Source organism: Octodon degus, unplaced genomic scaffold, assembly GCF_000260255.1.
Source record: "Octodon degus isolate 3935 unplaced genomic scaffold, OctDeg1.0 scaffold00130, whole genome shotgun sequence".
In the NCBI taxonomy this organism is placed as follows: Eukaryota; Metazoa; Chordata; class Mammalia; order Rodentia; family Octodontidae; genus Octodon; species Octodon degus.
In genome coordinates, this window is record NW_004524706.1 from 1,432,203 (window position 1) to 1,452,956 (window position 20,754).

Below are 20,754 nucleotides of genomic sequence, written 5' to 3' on the forward strand. Positions count from 1 at the left end.
CAATGGGCATGGTGGGTTGCAGTATGCTGTCCTGGCTAGGAAGACAAGCTTTGAACAGTACTAACCTAAGGTGGAAGCCCAGCTCTGTTCCTTATGAGCTGTAGTACATCAAGTAAGTAGCATAGAATCTCTGGGCCTTATTTTCCTCACGTGTAAAGGAGGGAAATTATGCTACCTACTTCGGAGAGGTTTTTTTGGAGAGGAAATGAAATTATAGCTGTCAAGAGCTTAGAACTTGGCCTGGCACCTATTGGCAGTAAATCTTTAGTAATGATACTTTTATCACTCCTCTTCTATTTTGGCGGCCTCTGTAATGATACAGGAAACATGCTTATGACATCATATTTAGTTACAAATACATGACTACAGATATATTAAGATCCCAGTATCAAATCTATAAATGTTACATATAAGATACATAAATAGCTAGCTTGATCTAGAATTTGACTCCTGGTATCCCAATTTGAATGGATTAAGAAGCCTAGGATGGGGGCTGGGGAGATAGCTCAGTAGAACAAACACTTGCCTGGCAAGTGCAAGGGCCTGAGTTCAATCCCTGGTTCTGCCAAAAAAAAAAAAAAAAAAAAAAAAAAAAAAGTGTAGGATGATGATAAAGCTTGCTTCTGGGGGTCCAGGTGGGTCATGGAGGTGCATCTTCTCTGCCATTGCTGGCCTCTGGCCCCTTCCTCTCCTCTCGAATTCTACTGTTTTGCTTCTGGGCTGCCATGTGCTGAAGAATCTGGCTTCCCAGTGCCCTCTCGCCATGAAGTTTCTGCCTCGGGGCATGGTTGCCATGGACCAAATCTCCTGGGACTGGGAGGCAGATTAAGCCTTTTCATCTTTAAGTGATGGTGCCAAGTATTGTGTGCCAGCATCAGGAAAGCTGACTAATTCATGGACCGAGCCAGAAGAGACCACATGGGAGCACACCAAATGGTTGTCATTCCTTTCCTTTTACTGCTGCATGCACACATTTTCTATGGGGAGAAGATACGTTCTATTTATAATCAGAAAAATAGACAATTTATAACAAGAGGTGGGGTCCTGGGGTGTTTGGCTGGGCCTTTCTTTCATGGAGATTTGAGTTTGCAAAGGGCTTGGAGGGCTCCTCTCTTAGCCAGAGTTACCAACATGTCCCCAAGATGAGTTTCCAGAACATCAGTCTCCATTAGTGCCTACGTGTTCAGCTCATACCTAGTTCTCTCAACCTTCCAGCCAGGAAGGAAATAACCTGGGCAGGCTCAGGACAGCACTGCAGCAGGACACGGGTTCTGCAGCTTGCACTGGCCCCAATCCAAATCTGTGTTGAGAGGAATGTCTTCCCACTTTCTGTCACCACTCTTGGCTCCTACCATGGCTTTGTTTGCTTTTCTCACCCCACAGAACTCTGCCAAGGGCTGTGTCCTCCTCAACTGGTCTCTCTACTGCCACAGGCGCTGGTATTCAGGAGGGATGCCACCAGTACATCTCTCTTCCTGCCTTCCTTTTTCCCTTAGTGCTTCCCTCACTAAGTCCCATGTCTCTGTCTTTCCTAGACACCATCCTTCCTGACTCTTACAGCAACCTATGTTGTGCTTCACCCAGGCTTCTCAGTGAGAGCTCTCCCACTATCCAGCCTATGCCTTGAGCCCACCTCTCCCTGTTAGCACACAGCAGTGAGGGCCTTGGAATTGCTGTGTGTGTGTGTGTGTGTGTGTGTGTGTGTGTGTGAAGCACATCTGGTCACATCTTCCTTTGAGACCACAGCAAGAATACAAAAGAACATTCTAGATGCCATACCACCTCATGTGAGCCCCATCATCCAATAGGCAGCTGGCTATCTCCTTAAGCCCACCTCAGCTCAGGCACATCCTGTGAGCCCAAGTCTGGGAGATGCCAAGAACTGAAGTCTTCTGAGGACACTCCCAGAATGCACCACAGGAAAGCTGCACTCATTAGCAAAGCTAACTCGAGGTCAGCCCCATCACACACATATCAAGACACCACACCTGGCTGACTAAGGTCTCAAGGCCCCAGAGAGGGAAAAGCAGTCACACACTGGGTTCCGGCCCCTTTGTGGGATGATCTGTCTTCTTTTCTGAAATGAAATCATAGCTCAACTAATTCCACTGAGACACTGCCTAGGTCTGAGACCAGAATACTTTTAGTCTTAACATTAGCCATTAGCACTCAACCAAGGTCCACATGAAATTACTGGCAAGAACATACTTTAAGTGAGATATAAACATTACTAAAATTTTACCCCAACTTTAAAACTATGCAATGATCTCTCATTGTGATGAGACGCCAAGACTCTAGCAGTAGGGAAGAAAGAGGAAGTGGCAAAGAGACCCCCAGTTGCAGGTCCAGAGTACAAAGGCACTGAGTACATGCCAAGAATTCACAGTGGCAGAGGAAGGGAGCAAGGGGGGGGGGGGGGGGAGAGAGAGAGAGAGAGAGAGAGAGAGAGAGAGAGAGACAGACAGACAGACAAACAGACAGACAGACCGACGGATGGACAGATAGACAGAAAGACAGAGACAGAGACAGAGATAGACACAGACACAGAGACAGAGACAGAGACAGGGACAGAGAAACAGAGAAACAGAGAAACAGAGAAACAGAGAAACAGAGAGAAAGACGGAGACAGAAAGACAAGACAGAGACAAGGAAACAGAGAAGGCCTGGCAATGTACTTACCACAGTGAGGAGCCTTCAGTCCCTGTGACTTCCAGAAAATCATAACCATCTTCCAGCTGGAAGTCAATAAAGACCAGGGCGATGGTGTCTCCCAGCTCAGCCAGGATGGTCCAGGTGCAGTCAGCATTGTTGTGGTACTCCGAGGGGAAGTGGGGGCTGGAGATGATGCCGCTCTGGCCCCTCAGGGTCCCACCACAGGCATCGTCCGCTATAGGCACAGAGACAAGAGGCACACGTGAGTGGGCTGATCCCCAGGCCTTGGCATGGTAGCCTTCACCCATGACAAGCAGAAAGGGTTACGAAACACGACGCACAATCTGCACAAGATTGTGGTCTCAGTTGGCTGAGGAAAAATGATACCACACATTTCCACAGGCCTTACCATGTGCTGCATAGTATTCTGAGAATTTTAGATATTATTGTTCTCAACATTGGGGTGTGGGGGTGTCTAGCATGGATCCTGGGCTGGCCTCAAGCTCAAGATCCTGTCCCTGCCTCCTGAGTGCTGGGAGTATAGGTGCATACCATCTCGTCTGGCTGCTGTTCTCCTTTAACAGACAATGAAAGGCAAGGCACAGGGAAGTTAAGCAACCTGACCTAGGTCACACAGCCAATGCATGGCAGAGCTGGTACGTAGTCTCTGCCATAATGAGCACACTCTTAGCTTCTATACTGCTTTGGGATGATCAGCATGGAGGAGAAATCAATCACTAGGTTGATTTTCATGGTTACAATTAGGTGAATAGAATGTTTCTTTCCATTGTACCTTGGTAAGGGCTCTGGTGTGATACAACAAACCAAAATTCAATACAGTAACCTGAGACAAAACGCAAAGGGCATTGCAGGTCTGACACCTGGGTAATCTTTCCTCCATCCCTGTCCCCAGGCTAGCTATGCCTCAGTGCTGTGTACATTCAGACCTCCTGTCCTTGGCCTGCCCTGTCCCAACTATCCCACTGCCTCTGGACCCAACTCCAATGCAGGGGCTTGATGACACTGGTTCGCTCAAGCTTAGAGCACCGGCTACCTATCTGTTCCCTGCTCCTTCCCACAACAAAGTGCTGAGAGCCCTGCGCCAACTACGAAGAGCCCTGTGCCATCCACATATCTGCCTTCCCCTGTGCGTTTTGAGCACCCCTGGGTATCCCAAGGGCGGGAACCTTGTCACACTTGTTCTTGCAGCAGAACCTGGTATAGTCTTGCTGTTATCATTTCAATCCCAGCTGAGATTTAATATTCAGAAAAGACAACCAGAACAATATATGCTCTGACAGATGAGAGTCAAGAGCACCAGCTCTGAAATCCTGAGACATCAGCATGCAAACTTCCCTGCCACAAGGAGCTGGGTGAGCTGGGGCAGGTCACTCATGCTTCCTCCGTGTGCCCTTGTGGGGCCCACATGCAAATAAGGAATTATACAGTATACTGCAGCACATCTGGTCTCAGCTTGTCGGTCTATATTGTAAAGAAAGGGACATGTGGTGTCACTATTCGGCTGCGTATCGGGGACAGTAGGGTAAAAAGACTGAGAACTGATCTTTATGTACTATTCTAAGAACTCTGTATGTTCCACCTGGTCCCTTTTATGACCCTATAAGTCCCATTTTGTAAGTAAGGAAACCAAGACTCAGAGATTCTGTTCCTCCCCAAAGGTAACACGGCTCATCATGATTGAAGGAGCAAATTCTAAGCCCAGCAGTTGGTTTCCAGACCTGTATCCTTAACCAAAAAAACCTCTTCACTAAGTAAAATGTATGCCTTAAGGGTATAGAGAGGGATTTTTTAAAAAAAATGTATTTAGTTCAGGGTCTACAGAGTCTCACTATGTAGATTGGACTTGTAGTGATTCTCCTGTTTTCAGCCTCCCAAGTGCTGGGATTACAGGCCGGTGCCACCACACCTGGTCTTAATCACCATCTCAGCACACCCCAGGGGTGGGGACTGCACAGCACACCAGGGATTGAACCCGGTCCCTGCATCTACCCAAGCAAGGTATAACCAAAGCAGTACATAACTTTGCTTACACAAGTCGATTTGGGAATGTTTAAGAGAGGATGTGCCGTTAGAGCAGAGTTTTTAGGATCAGAAGTGGAGCAGCTAGAGCAGGAAGGGAAAGACATTTCAGGAAAGAGGAAACCATGTGGTGAGGCGCACAGATCAAAGCGCAAGGCGTCTCCGAGAAGCTCTCGATGCCTCATTGCCGTAGTGAGCAAGAAGAGTGAAGGCAATGATGATAGGGATGCAGAGAGGGCCCAGTGCCAGAGATGCCAGCCCCAAGGGATTTGGGGGCAGGGTAGTGTGTTGGAAAGAAAATGGGTGTTGCGCTGCGAAGGGTCTATATCACAATTTAGGTTCTGCCATTTCTAGCCACATGTGTGTCCTAGATGATTTGCTTTTGTAAGTCTCAGTTTGCTTCTCTGGACAATGGGCTGTTGTGAAAACCAAAACTAGGGACAGTGCCTAGTATCTTCCAGTGACAGGCACATGGAAAAGACCCAATGAATGCCCTGTTGTCATATACCTCTTCACCTTGAGGAGCAAAGCTGGCAAGGAAAGAGGATCTAGAAAGATCACTCCGACTGGCACAAAAGCAAGCAGGACACTCTAGACAGGACACAGGCGCCAACATCCAGCGGACACTGGTGGGATGGAGAGGAGGCCTTGGCAAGGGTGGAGGGAGAGACCTTGTTGGGGAGACGTAGGAAGCAGAAGCTCCAGGCCTCAACCCTGTGGGGGTGTGACTCCCAGGATTCTACTGTGAGCCACCATTTGGAAATGGTGAAGGGGCCATGTCCTGGGAGGACCTCCAGAAGGGAGCCCCTTGTGGGGTGAGGGCAGCCAGCAGTGGGCCGTGGAGCTGCCAGTGGGTGAATTAGGGGCTGCAGGTGGATGCAGAAGAGCATCCTGGGCTAGAGATAGAAGTGACTTCATTTAGTGGCTTTGAACCATCTGCATTAAAGTCATTTTACAGGATGCTATGAGAACTATTTCCACACACCCGTCACAGGTGTGCAGGAATACAGACCCAGGACAGACACCAGCAAATGCTTCCTGCTACAAGGCCCTGAGCACCAACTAAGACCAGCCCCAGGGCTGGGGCCAATGTAGGGTCTCCCCAGCAAGAGCTAACTTCATCCCGCTGGCAAGGGCTTCTCAGAGAGGTGCAGGCACGCAAGGGCACGAGGGTCCAAGACAGTCAGAGGCAGGAGAAGGGTGGGCATGGCTCACAGGAGGCAGGGGAAGCTCATCAAGGAGACAATATTTTTGGTGAGACACTATTTCATTTAAACTATACTTAGTGAAGCTCAGCTGCGGGTCAAGCATTGTCCTAAGGACTGGGCGGATCTCAGCTCAAGGAAAAACAATAAAATGCAAACAGAACCGGCTTTCTGATCTGGCTTTGAGGACAATGCTAAGAGAAATTAATAATGTACGTGGTAAATGCAAAGGGGGATGGGATGTGTCCATGGGGCAGGGTGGGCAAGGAGGGCCTCCTTGAGAAGTGTACGCTGCAGCCAACTCCTGAGAGAGAGAAGGAGGCACAGGGGTGGGCGGGCGTCTGCAGGAAGAACAGTCCTGAGTAGCTGGGATGGCAATGTGAAGGCCGGGGTGCAGAGGCGTGGCGGGGTGAAGCGCAGCAGGGGAGCTGGGGGGAGGGGATGAAGTCAGTGGCATTGGGCACTGGAGCGCCTCCGAGGCCGCTGTAAGGGGGAGATGAGCCGCTGATGAAATAACACAATCCTCCAGCTGTCACACAGCAGGCTGAACACAGCAAGGACAGGAGACGGGGCACCTCGTGGAGGCAACTCCGAGGACCCTGTGAGAGGCGGTGGTGCTCGGACACGGTGGTAACAGCGAGATGGAGATGGGTCCCAGTCTGGTTACATCCTTCACGGGGGGGGGGGGGCAGATGCACCACACCAAATGCTCCCTGCCTTAAGAGGTTTCAGGCAGAAGGGATGATACTGGGCAGGGCAGAAGGGCAAGACCTACGCTGGAAGGGCCTCCAACGCTAAGCAAGAAGCTGGGGTCAAGTTTCCTCAACCCCACTTCCTCCTCCTATGTCAACCCAGTGACCAGGCCCCAGTAGGGGGAGAAGGAGGAAAAGGATGCAGGATTGGCTTGCTTGGCTTTAAATTCATTTTTTCGGCGCTGTTTGTTTTACCAAGCTGCACGGTGTTTCCACCCAGGGTAGCTCTCTGGCAGGAGGCTATGAAGTCTGACATCTGAGGCAGAGTGTGTCTCCTTCAGATGTAAATAAATTCACCGTGAACACTATGGGGAGATAAGCCACAGGAGCCAAGCAGCAGCCAATCAGACACTTGTCACTATTGTTCCCAGCAAGCACTGGGCCTGCTGGTCTCCAGCACTCCATGGCTGCCCCATCCACAAGGAGGAAACAGCCTGTAGTAGGAGGAAACAGCCACATGGCTTCATCTAGGCCACACTGGGTTAGGAAAATCAGAGTAGAGGAACCTGAGCCAGGAACAGGTGGTGCTGGAGGGAGATGCAAGACAGGTTGGGAGAGAAGAGGCAGGCAGGGGCAAGGTGGCCTGGGGGCAGGGGCCTGGGGATCTGGGCCAGCCCTTGGCTGATTACCCTGGAGATGCAAGGTACAGGAGTGAGTTGAGAGAGGAGGTGATCGGGAAGGTGCTTGAGTGTAAGGGCCCCAGGGGAGAAGCAGCTTGGCGAGAGAAGGGTGGCCCTGCCACCTGGCCCCCCTGCTTACCTGGGGGCATAAAAAATGGCCATGCTCAGAGCCTAGGACTCTGTGACTGTGCAGCCTGGTGTCAATGGGACCAAAGGGAAGTGGCTTCCAGGATCAAAGACAGCTGCTGACAGTGGACAATGACAAAAGAGGTGGAGGCCCAGCCTGGGAGGAGGAAAGGAGCAGCAGGAAGATGCACTCAGCAGCCTTCAGAGGGCAGGGGATTGGGGGCCACTGAGGACGAGCTGGGGTCTCTGTCCAGGCCTGTGGTCCACATTGCTTTGGGGACTTGTGATGCCCAGGGAAGCAGGACTGGGAGGAGGGGCGGACCCCACAGTCTCATGCCTCCCACCAACCTTAGAAACTCACCAGTGTGCAGCATTATTCCATGCAAGCCACCAACCAGCGTCACTCTCTGTTCCCTGCAAAGCTGCCCTCCTCTGGTCTCCTGGGCTAGAGGAGGTCACAGTGGGGTGGATCTGTCCCCATGCTTGCAGGGTACATCCTCAGCTCCTCCTGCAGCCCATCCCCAGCCAGGGACCACAGTCTGGCCTGTCCTTTCTGCACGGTCGCTGACTGTCTCCTGCCTTCACGCATGGCTCACTGGGAGGCTGCAGTGCATTTCAGATGGTGGCTCGGAAGCACCCTCTAGCCTCAGGTGGCCCTCACCCTCCTGCCTGTCCACCCGTTCTTCACACAGAGGCCTGAGGATGCCCCTCTCTGTAGGAACCTCCAATTCCTCCCACTATCACTCAGCATCAGTGGAATGTCCCGCAGTCTACAAGGGCCTTATGTCACTTCCTTCCACTGCTCCTCCCGTCCACAGCCACACCAGTCACTGACCAGCTTCTCTAGAACAATAGGCACAAGTAGGACTTTAATACTGGAAAGAGCTATTGGCCCCTGCCCGGACCATCCTCAGCTTTCAAGTCCCAAGTGTCAATTCCACAAGGATCTTTCCAGAAACAGAGTACTTGTTCCTTCCCCACTACTATATGCTTTTAGAGTAATGCATATTTCTTTATTAATAATTATTTCCCATACTTAAGTGGCCAATGATGTCATTTTTTTTTCTATTGTACCTTTCAGATAATAATATCACTGTTTACTTAATATCAAGAAAGTAAACTCCCTGAACAGGGGTCATGTCTGTTCTCTTCCCTGTTGCTAGGATACTTCTTGGTTTATAGTAGGCATTCAATAAATAGCTGAAGAACAAATACACAGAACAGGAAACCAAAGCCCAGAGAGGTTAAGAGGCTTTCATGAGCTCACATAGGAAAGGCTAAGGCAGGAATCTAGGGAGTCTCTCTAGGGCCAGGTTAATAGTCTCCCCTGCTGTGCTATCTCCCCCTGCTAGAGAGCTGGGTTCCCAGCCATTCTAAGATTCTCTGACTTCCCAGTTCTAACCAACAACTCCAGAAATGCAGTGAAACTGTGGACTCAGGAGTTTGCGATCCTCTGGCTAGAGCCACCAGTTCAGCCTGAAGATACCAGCCCTGCCCCTGGAGCTCCCCTCTTGGACACCCTTGCTCGGGCACCCTCCTGCTTTGATTGAAAATGCAGTAAACACCATTTGGAGATTTTCTCCCACTTTAAACAAAGGCATCATATTTCATGCTCACAACTCTGGAGACATAAAATATAACCTTCAGCCGACACCTCAGACCTAAAATATTCATTTGCACTTTTCTTCTTCCCTGGCAAGGGGCCTTCTGCATAGCCATTAGCTCATGCATATTCCAGGGTGCAGGTGTGTGGTGCTGATAGTTGCCTTTCCAAGTTTATGACTTTATTTATGATCAACTTCAGGTTCGACTGAAATTTCTGCAATCAACCGTAATTTTAGAAAACTACCCCACTGCCCCACTGGGTGTGTCAACCCCACCATGTTTTTTTCTCCAGATCTAGGCAGGGGTGGAGGACATGTGCACCACACTGCCACTACAGGCAGCCTGCAGGGCACCAGCTTGGAAGACTGAGGGCTCTTGGCACCAGGCCTTTGTGTGTGTTCTACCCCCTCCTGGGCTCCTTAGCTTCTGACGGAATGCAATGCCCAAGAGGCCTAGGCATCATCTTGCAACTCAAGTGCAGGGTGGAGAGCGCCAAGTATGCGCAGCCCGAAGCAACAGCCTCCTCACTTTCCTGTTCTGCATGGCTCAGCATCCTTGCTCACGCCAGGCCACAACCACCTGCGCAGCCCCCTCCATCCCCTCTTCCTGTGGGCTCTGGACTCTGTCCTTTTATCTTTGGCTCTATCAGAGACACTCTTTCCCCTCCCCCTTAGCACCAGGGATTGAACCAGGGCCTTTGCACCTAACTACTTCACCAGCTCATGTTTTTAATGTTTTTATTTTCTTTTCCAGACAATATCTTATGATGGCACTAAGTAGCCTAGGCTAGTCTCGTGTTTGTGTTGTTTCTGCCTCAGCCTCTCGAGTGCTAGGATGACAGGTGTGCACCACCACGCTTGGCTTCCTTTCCTTCTGAAAATGAGGAAGTTACCAACTCATGAGAACATCGCCATGGCCCTGGGAACTCCTTCCACAGCCACCACTGCAGAGGTCTCCTTCTGAAGGGATGGACGTGGATAGGAACTGGGGTGGGCCACGGGGTGCTCCTCGTGGTCTGGGTATTGTGCTGAGTGTGTCACCTGCATGCTGTCCTGAGTCCTCAAACCACCAGTGGGGATAGGCACTTTGCCCCCATTTTACAGATGGGACAACAGAGGCTCAGTGAGTCTTAAAACTTTTCCAATTGCCTCGTGGCTATCAAGGGTCAGAGTCAGCTTCCAACTGACTTTACTACCTACCAACTCCAGAGTCAGAGCGGTACCCACCTGTTTCCCTGTCTTGGGGCCCACTTTGCTGAAGTCTGCTTACAGGAAGGGGCCCTCCATGACCTCAGGCCCTTTCCTGGGGCTGTCTTTCTCTAGTAAGATTTCAGGACAAGTGGAGGAGGAAGGCCAAGGGGCAGCTGCAGCAGCCTAGCAGTCTCTAGTCTGGGGGACCCTGCAGGTGACACATAAATATGCCTGAGACCCAGATTCTTGAGCTCTGGACCACTAGACTGGAGGAACTGTCCTGGCCTGCGGCGGACTCTGGTGGTCATGATTATAGCCAGAAAGACAGCTTTGGCTGAATTCAGTCTCCACCACTCTGTCATCAGGACATAATAGGGCATAGCAATATCTTCACTTCTTGGTGAGTCTGTGTAGATTAAATTAGATAGCACAGGGTCTGGAACACCAGACTAAATAAATAAATGCTGGCTGGCAGAGGTAATGGCAGTAAGAATCATACTTACTACGTCCTTGCTGTGAACAGGGTCCCTGCTTTAAGCTTAGCAGCAAGAAATGCATCAACACACACCCTTCCACTTCCATCAAGGGCCCCAGACTGAGATGCACCATCTCGGCCCAGCTTCCGACAGTAGCTGCCTAACTGGTCTCCCTGCTGTGTTTGTTGCTGGATTACATTCCTTCCCTCCTGATGCCCAGACTGATCTTTTTGTAAAAAGCGAGTTAAATTGGATCAAACTGTGCTTAAAACTCCTTTCTGTTGTCTCCTAAGTTTAGGATCAATATCCAGCTTCATACCCTTCCCGGAACATCCCTACCCCCTCACTCTACTTTGTTTTTTTTTTTTTTTTTGGCAGAACCAGGGATTGAACTCAGGCCCTTGCGCTTGCCAGGGAAGCGCTTATTCCGCTGAGCCATCTCCCCGGCCCCTCTATATTTCTGTCCTATAACGTGTGGAGCTCTTCCCCACCCCAGAACCTTTGCATTTGCCTTTCCGTTTGCAGGGAAGGCCTCTCCCCAGGTCTTTGCATATAGGTCTCATCACTTAGGACTCTGATCTCACATCCCTCCCTGCTGCTGCCTCCATCCAACGTAGTCTTCCTTTCTCTAGCTACTGTATTCCTTCCTATTTCCCATTCCTGCCTCAGATTCATTTGCTTTGTTTTTTAATTTTTGTCTGTCTCCTGTCTCCGGGTGCTAGGATGCAAATGCCACAAGATCATGTGATTGGCCAGCTTGCTCATCACACGTTTTCTAGGCATCAGTAAACAAGAATCAAATCAGTCACTGGCGGGCATGTGGTAAGCACTTGAGAAAGACATCTTGAATCCTGGAGTGAAGGACTGAGTCAGCGGTCATTCCTGTGAGGCTGCCTCAGGGAGGTTTAGCAGCTTGCTCAGAAATGCACAGCAGTGAGCCGGCCCTTCTGACTCAAAGCACTGTCTGGGCTTGGGCCCAGTCCCACTGCGCTGGGGCCAGAGGAGCTGGATTGTACCTCAGCACTTGTGGCCTGAGCCTCTGTGGACCAACGCCTGTTGCCCTGGTCTGGGAGCAGCCTCCAAGCCTGGCTTGACATTTGTGTGGCTGCAGCCAGTTTCTTCTCCATCCCTGTCCTCTCACATTTGATTCCCTTCCCTCCTCAGGAGGCTTCTTTGATCCAGAGCCAACATCCCTCCAAAGTCAGATGCTGATGGCTGAAACTCACACAGTCTGCCTTTTTATGGACCAAGGAGGTTAGCCAAAACTCAGTGTCTCCCAGGGGCCTGTGCCTCTGAATGTGCCCGTGGTGACCCAAGGGCACAGCAAGACCACAGCCTGTCTCCTGCCCTCTGCCCACTGCACCACGCCTCAGGGGACCAGGATCCTTGGGGCAGCCTCCCGGGGCATCAGTCTCACACTTGCTCTCTGCCCCTCTTCCTGCTACCGCCTTCACCCTTCGCTGATACTCCAGGCCCAGGCTGAGCCCTTTGCAGCGAGCCATAGAGTACATCCTCTGTAATGCACAGGCAGGCGAGTCATGCAGGCTGGAAATTTCCCTCATGTTTGCAGGCCATTCTGCTGGTCAGTTAGACCTCTCCAGCACTGTCCATGCAGCAAATATTTACAGACCGCTGCCCAATGAATGAGGTTTAGCCATTCATGGTGCCAGCCCTTGAGAATTTGACACAAGAGGAAGACAGACCAAGAGGCTTTTAATTCTTCCTGACCGCAAGAGCCTCAACTGGCATGATCGGGCTCCTAGCAAGGACCAGGTGGGAACATGGCAAGCAGCCTTCATTCCTGGTTAGCTCCCAAGGTAGAACACTTTGGAAATTCAGTTTTGGAAAGGCCCTGGTGTTACTGAGACTGCTCTTGCAGCTTGTGGTGAATTAGGATGGAGGGATAGGGAAATGGAGCTGTGGGTGGGGGGCAGGGCCTCTAGGAGTTGGAGAACCATTTTGCTAGCTCCTAGCCTTTGAGCAGAACCACATCTCAGTCTTCAGGCAACAGGGAGCCTCCAGGCCAAAGCCCTTTTGAAAGTGAGATTTGACCTTGCTGTCCTCAGCCAGCTCCCCTGGTGTGTTTGGAAGGGAGTACTGTCTGTGAAGCCCAGTTGGGAGCTACTTAAGAGGAGACTGAGAAACAAGAATAGAAAGGCAGGTCTGGGATTCTCCCTACAAGTGCCTTGGGCTTTGTGGTAAGGCAGTAGAACTTGACCCTGTCAGTGATGAAGAGCCACCAACTGGATTCTAAGGAGTGAGTAATCCTGTCAGATCTTGGTCTTAGAAAGTTACTCCACAGCAGAGATGGTTTAGGATGTGTGTGAGCAGGGACTGAAGGATTGTTTCCCACAGGGGACACCCAGAAGGTGAGTGAGAGACAAGAAGGTCTGGACTGTCCAAGAGTCCTCCTCAGGAGTGGTTAGGAGGCAGGAATGGCCAGCACAGAGGACTTAGTGACTGATGATGCAGGCAATCAGGAAGGTAGGACCCTAAGGTGCTGCTATGGGACCTGAAAGGATGGAATTTAGGAAGGCAGGAAAGGGGGGTGTAGTCTCATGGGCTCCACCCAATGAATTAAATGGCTGAGGCTAATTCTACTGGTGTAGGAGGGGAAAAAACATGGAATCAAGAGGCAATTCAGATTGATTGGTTGTGGCTTGCCTGTTGGAAGAAAGTTCCCAGAGATCTCTGGATGCAAGCAGGAAAGTGCTGTGGTTGATTAATTATGCCTGCCATGGGAGAATAAGAGGAACAGGTATACCTGCCTATTTGCATCTCTGGTATCAATATTAAAAAGTTTGTGCAGATAGCAGGAGAAAAGAGCTAATATTTTGGGACTAATTCCACAAGAGCTTCCTCCAAGAGAAAAGTAAAACTGGAACCACAGGAGGAGCTATTTGCTCCAGTTATTTCTCAGTTCCTCAAACTTCTCCCAGACTCTTATCTAGGTGTTCCATACCCATGGAAATTAAGACAAGCATTTAAGAAGAGAGTGGTCTGTGGTGCAAAAGGATGTAAGAGGCCATGGAATATAAGGACCAAAACAATTTCCACCTAATTAGTGAACATGATCTAGAACAGAGAGGCAAAGGCCTCCGCGTGACAGAGAAGTGGCTGGGCAGTGAAGAGGGAGACAGTGTAGTCCTTGCTTCTGAGGTGTCAAGCTTTGTGGGTAGACGAGGGCTCTCAGTGGGTGTGAGAGTGCTTTAGAGGTGGTTAAGATTCATCTACATGCAGTAAAATGCCAGTCTAAGTATATATTATAATATATACATTATATTACAATAATATATACATTATATATATTATTATATATACATTATATTATGTATATATATATTATAATATATGTGCAACAGGTACTGGATAGCAATGGAAAGGAAGAACACAAACATCATGCTCCAAAACGGATGTTTTATTTCTTCTCTATTCTATATTTTCTAATCTTCTCAAAGTGACTGAGCATTTTTTATCATCAGATGGGAATCACTGGAGGGTTGGCGAGATAGCTCAGTGGACTAAGTGCCTGCTTAGGCAAGCTCAGGGATCAGGGTTCAATCCCCTGGCCCTGACAACCCTACCTTCAGCCACCTAGACCCACCGTGATGGTGCACGCCTATAATCCTAGCACTGGGGAGGCTGAAAACAAGAGGATCACTACCAGTCTGAGCTGGGTAGTGACACCCTGCACCAAACACTAAATCAATCGATCAATCAATCAATAAATATTAATTTTTTTTTACAAAAAGAACTGCTAGAAATTATTTTAGAAGAAAGTGTGGCTATGAGTTGGTGGGGGGGGGAAGATAGAAGCTGGAAGTGGGGTGACCAATGTCCTGGCTTGCCCAGACCTTGGGAGATTTCCTGAATTTGGGACTTCAGAGCCTAGAAATGTCTCAGACAAATGGGGCTGACTGGTCATGTGAACTTGGAGGCATTTATTCTGGGGTGGTTACTGGGGCAAACAGGTTTTAAAGATACTTGGACACTGGCAGAAAGGAACCATGCAATAGAGACAAAAGCTGAATTTCCAGGAAACAGAAAGGACACAGGGTCAGTGTGAGATCAATACACAAGCTTGTGATCCAAACAGAAGTGGAGCACTGGTCTGGAACAGGAGGGGAACCGGTACGGCCTCTAAGGTAGAGACCACAGGCAGGTAGGTGTAGGGGAAGGAAATTGACAGTGCACACTGAGGTCCAGGAGGTTGGTGAAGCCCGGATACCCTTGAGCCTCTCGGTGTGTCTTGGGACTTGGGTTCCTGGAGTGGGTACTCCATGCCATGCTGGGGAGGGGTATGTAGCTTCCCCTGAGGACCAGATCCTACCTGAAGTCCCAGCAGACTCTCCAGCTGCCATCCACTCCCTCACACCCACTTACCTCTGCAGGAGGGCAGCGGGAAGTCCCACGTGGCACTGTTCTCAGAGCTGGCGTGGCAGGTAAGCACAGCGTGGCCCTCCAGGAAGAAGCCAGGATTGCAGCTGTAGCGGACCTTGTCGCCAAGGTTGAAGGTTGAGCCCTGCTGGATGCCATTGGGCAGCCTCCCTGGGTTCCCGCACGTGTGGCTGGGAAGAACTGTGAGGAGAGGAAGGGCATAAGGTCAGTGAGGTGGGCTTGGCCGCTGACACCATGCTGCTTAGCAGCACATTCTTGCCAGTCAGCTGCCTTGGGCTCGTCTTTCCATCCGTGATTGGAAGGACCTGTACTAACTCCCAGAGAATGGGTCACTTATAAGAGATCATAGGGTAGGGAGGAGGAAGCAGAAAGGGGGCTTAGAATGGAACAAGCAGGTTTTTCTAATGCACAGCTCTGGAAGTGAGTGACATCTGTCCTAACTGGTACCAACCCAAACCCAGGGCAAACACTTTAATCTCTTGGGTGTGGCCACCCTGATGTCAGACTCCAAGGAAGGGACAGAGCATAGCACAGAGTAGTTGCTCATTAATCCCAATGTTATTTCTTTCTTTCTTTTGTACCCTACCCTGGCAGCTAGAGGGGTCCTGGGCCCAGCAATTTTGGGGAGTTGAAGGAGCTAGTTAGTGTTGGAATAGGTGGTGAGTTGCAAAAACTAGAGCTTGAGTTCTCATCTTCTTGAGCTGCTGGAAGGGGAAAAGCTGGGAGCTGGGGAACATGATGTGCAGTGTGTAATCAGCCAACACAATCACGACTGCCTGTGCACACTCACCATGCAGAGGGAGTGGGCCGGCTAGGGCACCGGAGCATCTTGACCTGCCACACAGTTCTTCCATGCCTATGCACCCCTTGGTCCACCAGACCCAGCTCCCTCTGCTTCTGCCTTTCTTCGTAGGGCTGGAATTGCCTGTGCCCTAAAGCCATATCTCTCATGATTCAGGGACAGCCCCATGGGGCCAGGACAGGAGTCTCAGCCCTGCCTACAATACTGTTTAAGCACCTTTCCCTGAAACCACTGGGGATGCTTTATGGAGGTCATCTCAGAGTTGGACTTGTGCTTGGGTTTACTTCCCAGCTTCTTCAAACTGAAAAAGTAGGGAGAATTTTAATATCTTATACTTCAGTCTCCTGAGTGTTTACATTTTTGATAATTTCCTGCCACTGACTCCTTTGGCATTTCCCATGATACCTGCTACTGGCTGGTTTCCTTGGCATTTCCCATGGTCCCCTGCTTGGTTTTTCCCATGATGCCCTGCTGCTGGCTCTCTTGATGTTTCCCATGATCCACTGCTGCTGGATCTCAGCTGAGATAATAAGGATAATAGGTATGTGTTTGTGAAGATTAAGGATAGACCAGTAAGTGTAATAGGTGTGTATGAGGAGTGGTGGTGGGAACCTGTCAAGATAAACATTTAGAGAAGAATCCAAGCTGAGGTGAGGGGAGAGAGCCAATCGGGGAAACGGGATGAGAAGTGATGTAGAACTAACGTTTCATTTTCTGCAACAAGACACAAAGATCCAATTTAATTAAATTACTAATGTCAAATTTTTAATGAACCTGCTTCTGCTTTGGGCTTTCTTCCTTCAAAATTAATGACTGGAACATCACTATAAATAAAAGTCGATTCTTTTTAAAAATTCACTCTCCAATGCTTACCACTCTCTATTTAATGAGCTGTTTATAATCAGACCACTCTGACCTGGGTCTCCACTGGGACTTGGGTGTAATGCACAGCAGCCCATTCCCAACACCACCTTCTTTTTTATCTTAAACTCTGGTCCCATGAGCCACTCGGCAAATGGAGAGCAGGTAGACTTGGGGCTCAGAGGGGCCTGGGTTTGAATCCCAGGTCTGGCAGAGTGAAATTGAGCTGTAAACTTTACCTCCCTTGGACTGCAATTTTTCATCTGAAAACTGGCACACTTTCTTGCTATAAGGGGGCTGCATTAATTTCTTCTTCTTTTAAAATGTATTTGGTACAGGGGCTCACTACGCAGCTCAGACTTTTAGTGATCCTCTTGTTTTTAGCTTCCCCAGAACTGGGATTACAGGTATGCACCACAACGTCCAGACTTGGTGGCCAACTCAGTGGGCAGGGCCAGCACAGTATGTAGAGCTGGGGATCAAACCCTGGTCCCTGAGCTTACCTAAACAGGCACTTAGTCTGCTTAGCTATCTTGCCAGCCCAATGGTTGCATTAATTTCATAGGGCTGTTGTGACAAAGTAACATAAACTGGGTTGGTAAAAGCAGCTGAAATTCAGTTTCTTGTAGTTAAAAAGTCTAGAAGTTCAAACTTGAGGAAACCATGGAGGAATCCTCCTCTTTCCTTTTCTACTTCTCATGGTTCACTGGCAGCTTCTGGGGTTCCCTGGCTGGTCCATGCACCCTTCCGGTCCTGCATCTCATAGTGTGTTCTCCTGCTGTGTCTCTAGCCCTAAATTTTCACTTTGGTAAGGACACTGGTTATATTGGGTAGGGTGCATCCTAATAATCTCATTCTTTGATCATCCTCAAAGGCCCTATTTCCAAATATGGTCCAGTCACAGATACTTGGAATGAGGTTTGGGGGAGAGGCACAATTCAACCCATAATAGGGTTGTGCCAGTTGAAAATGAGACACATGATATCTGCCCACTGAGTTCCTGATATTTCTCAGGGCCTCAATTGAGAGCTTTGGTAACCTTCAAAATAAACCTGTAGGCTACACTGCACTTCCCTCCTTTTATGGGTAAAGAAACAGGCACAGTGAGTTGCTTACCCAAACTACCCAGCTAGAAAGTGGCAGTGCTAGGTTGGGAATCTAGGACTTCTTGGTTCTGTTATTCACTGTTTCCCACTGCAAGGCACCTGAGCACAGAGTAGGTGCCCAAGAAACCAGTCTTTCTTTTCTCCTGCATCATGCAAGATGAAGGACCTTATATGATTACCCAAGCTTAGTAGCCTGATTTTCTGCAGTCTGATCTGCCAATCCTGTACATTCTAAATGATGTCAAGGGCAACATTTAAAAGGTAGTCATTTGTTGTGTGTCTAATGAGCATCTTGCTGGACAGACATAGGAGATTGGAGATAAGCCACAAAGCAAAGTCTTTCTAAGACACAGCCTGCTTTGATTTTTTTTTTTTTTTTCTGGTCCATGTGTTTTTCAGCTCAGATATTATGACCATGCATGCTCTCCTGTCTATAAAGCTTCTCTTTGATTGCTTACAAAATGAAGAGCAGGATATTTACATCCAGCGCAGCCTGGAATGATATTATTAAAGCTGTTCCTGACATTGAACAATTCCATTGTAGATTAGCTGTGGGGAATTCTGTCCCTGCTACAAAGCCCAGCTCTTGCCAATCAGCATAATATTCTCCATGATTGTGTGACAATGACTCTCCTCTGTGGTTGGAGTGCAGCACAAGCAACATCATGCCTTGATTTATTTTTAATTGGAGACTTTGGTTCCCATACGATAATGAAGAGTCACTTATGCTCTCCGGACAAGTACCCTCCATGTTTGGGTTTCTTATGTCCCATCAAGTAACTCCTTTCATCTCCTTGGCCATACGACTGATTCACAGCGGCAGGCAAGCTAGAAAAGCGGACTCGGGGAGAAGGTGCCATGACGATCTTCCATAGCCCTCTGAGTGCCGAGAAGAGACGGAGCTACTTGTGTGCATGAACGTGGGCGTATGTGTGTGTGATAGGGGAGGGGCAGGTCAAGAGAAGGAGGAATAAAGTCACTGTCTGTGGATGCCTAGCTCTGTACTAGGAACATTTGTGTCACACATTAACTTACCTCCTCTTCACAGCCCCTGTATTTTCAATAGTGGGCCTTTTTTTTTTTTTTTTCATTTTTTATGTATTTGGTACAGGATCTCACTACACAGCTCAGACTCATAGTGATCCTCCTGTTTTCAGCCTCTCCACCACTGGGATTACAGGCATGCACCATGTCTGGACTTTGTCACCAGCTCAGTGTGCCTAGAGGTGGGACCTACATGGCATGTGGGACTGGGGATTGAACCTTGTACCTGCGCATGCCAAAGCAGGTGCTTAGTCCGCTAAGCTATCTCATTGTAGTGAGCCATTGTGAACATGCTTCACTGAACATTTACTCTGTGATGCACTTAGTGCCAGGTGCTTTGCAAAGAGCCGCATATGTGCTTGGTTTCTACAATTTTTCCCAGCCCCTCTAATACTTCATATACTTGATACACATTATGATAAATTTATATGTATATAGATAGATAAAGTATATACTTATAGATGCTTATATAAAATATATAATTTTTAAATGTAATAGTATATTTTATATAAAATTAACAGACACCATATATACGATACATGGCATTATGTTTGACACATTTATTGTCTTATTTCACTGCAATGTATACTCCACAAAGACAGGTAGATTTTGGTCTATTTTGTTCACTGCTGGAACTTAGTTCCCAGACTAGTACCTGGTGTACAATAATACCTTGATAAAGTCTATTGAATGATTTGATGACCTTATTTAATCCTCCAAATAGCCTATTGGTAGAGGTGCTATTATTTCACACTGAGCAGACAACATTACTAGAGAAGTTGAGGCTTTTACCCAAAGCCATACAGCTCAGTGTGGGGACGTGGAGGCAGGACACACAACTGCTTCCTGCCAATCCCTGGCTCTGTGCCCATCTATGTTCTACCTGCACCCAGATGTTTTTGCACTGACCCTGGCACAGGAAAGCCCCTGCTCCTCTAAGTACCCTGACACCTCCTGACAATGGCCTCACAGGCATGTCCCTCAGGGGAGGACCGGGGTGACATGCAGGCACGCTGACCTCAGGTTTGGTCTCCTATATTTTCTGCTACCTGTCGCTTAAGTGGAGGTGGAAGGCCTGGGCCTCAGATGGAGTGTGCCCACCCCATGACTCAGCAGGCCCCGCCCTGCTGGGCTCCCCCATGACCATCAGAATGCGCCTTCCAGGACCTGATTCTGCGGGCTCAGCTCTGTGATCCTTACAAAGAAATCAATGCCTAGGCCTTGCCCCAAACCTGCCGAATCTGCCTTTCACTGCAGGAAGAGCTGAGATGAGGACCAACCTCTATGGAGTGCCAGTGAGTCCATCAGCCAGCAGGTTGAGTCCTCCAAGCTCTAGAACTGCAAATTCATGGTGGCCCCACCCTGTGGACCTAGCCACATCCCACAGGCCAAAAGTGGGTTCCCTGCCAAGGCCTAAAAGACATATCCACCTTAGTGGGTGACTTATGTGATAATAGATAACTGTTTGAAACAATAAAAAAGAGAAGAACGAAAGCAAAGCTTTGAGGACTTCTCCTTTGCTGCCGAGATGGACCAAAGCTCAGGCGCATGCAGCCCTATCCATCTATCTGTGTGCTCTGACCCCTGCTGGCGATTTCTGCTTTCCCGCCTGCTCCTCTGGCTTATCCACCAATCGTTGCCATTCTGCACCAAACTTTCCCAAGCACGCCTTGCTGGTCTCTCAGGTTCTCCACTGGTAAACTCCTATTGATCCATCATTAAGCATGGCTTACTCCGTTCATCCCTCCCTGACACCCTTAGTGCCTTGTATAAACTAAAATGCAAGGACAGAAGTCTTTTTTTTTTTTTTTGGTACTTTTTTTAGGGAAAAGTCTACATGGTGTTCAGAGTCTCACTACTAGATCCAACGTGCAGCG

At 49.0% G+C, this 20,754-nt stretch overlaps 1 protein-coding gene across 1 annotated transcript in view; it reads right to left on the reverse strand.

Annotated features, from left to right (window-relative positions):
* Window positions 1–20,754, reverse strand: part of Csmd2 (CUB and Sushi multiple domains 2) — a 607,037-nt gene that overhangs the window by 370,235 nt on the left and 216,048 nt on the right. The window contains exons 4-5 of the mRNA XM_012516868.2: window positions 15,050–15,244; window positions 2,680–2,887 (exon numbers count right to left, since the gene is read on the reverse strand). Of these exons, the coding sequence (XP_012372322.1) occupies window positions 2,680–2,887; window positions 15,050–15,244 (403 nt within the window). The remainder of the gene's footprint in view (window positions 1–2,679; window positions 2,888–15,049; window positions 15,245–20,754) is intronic.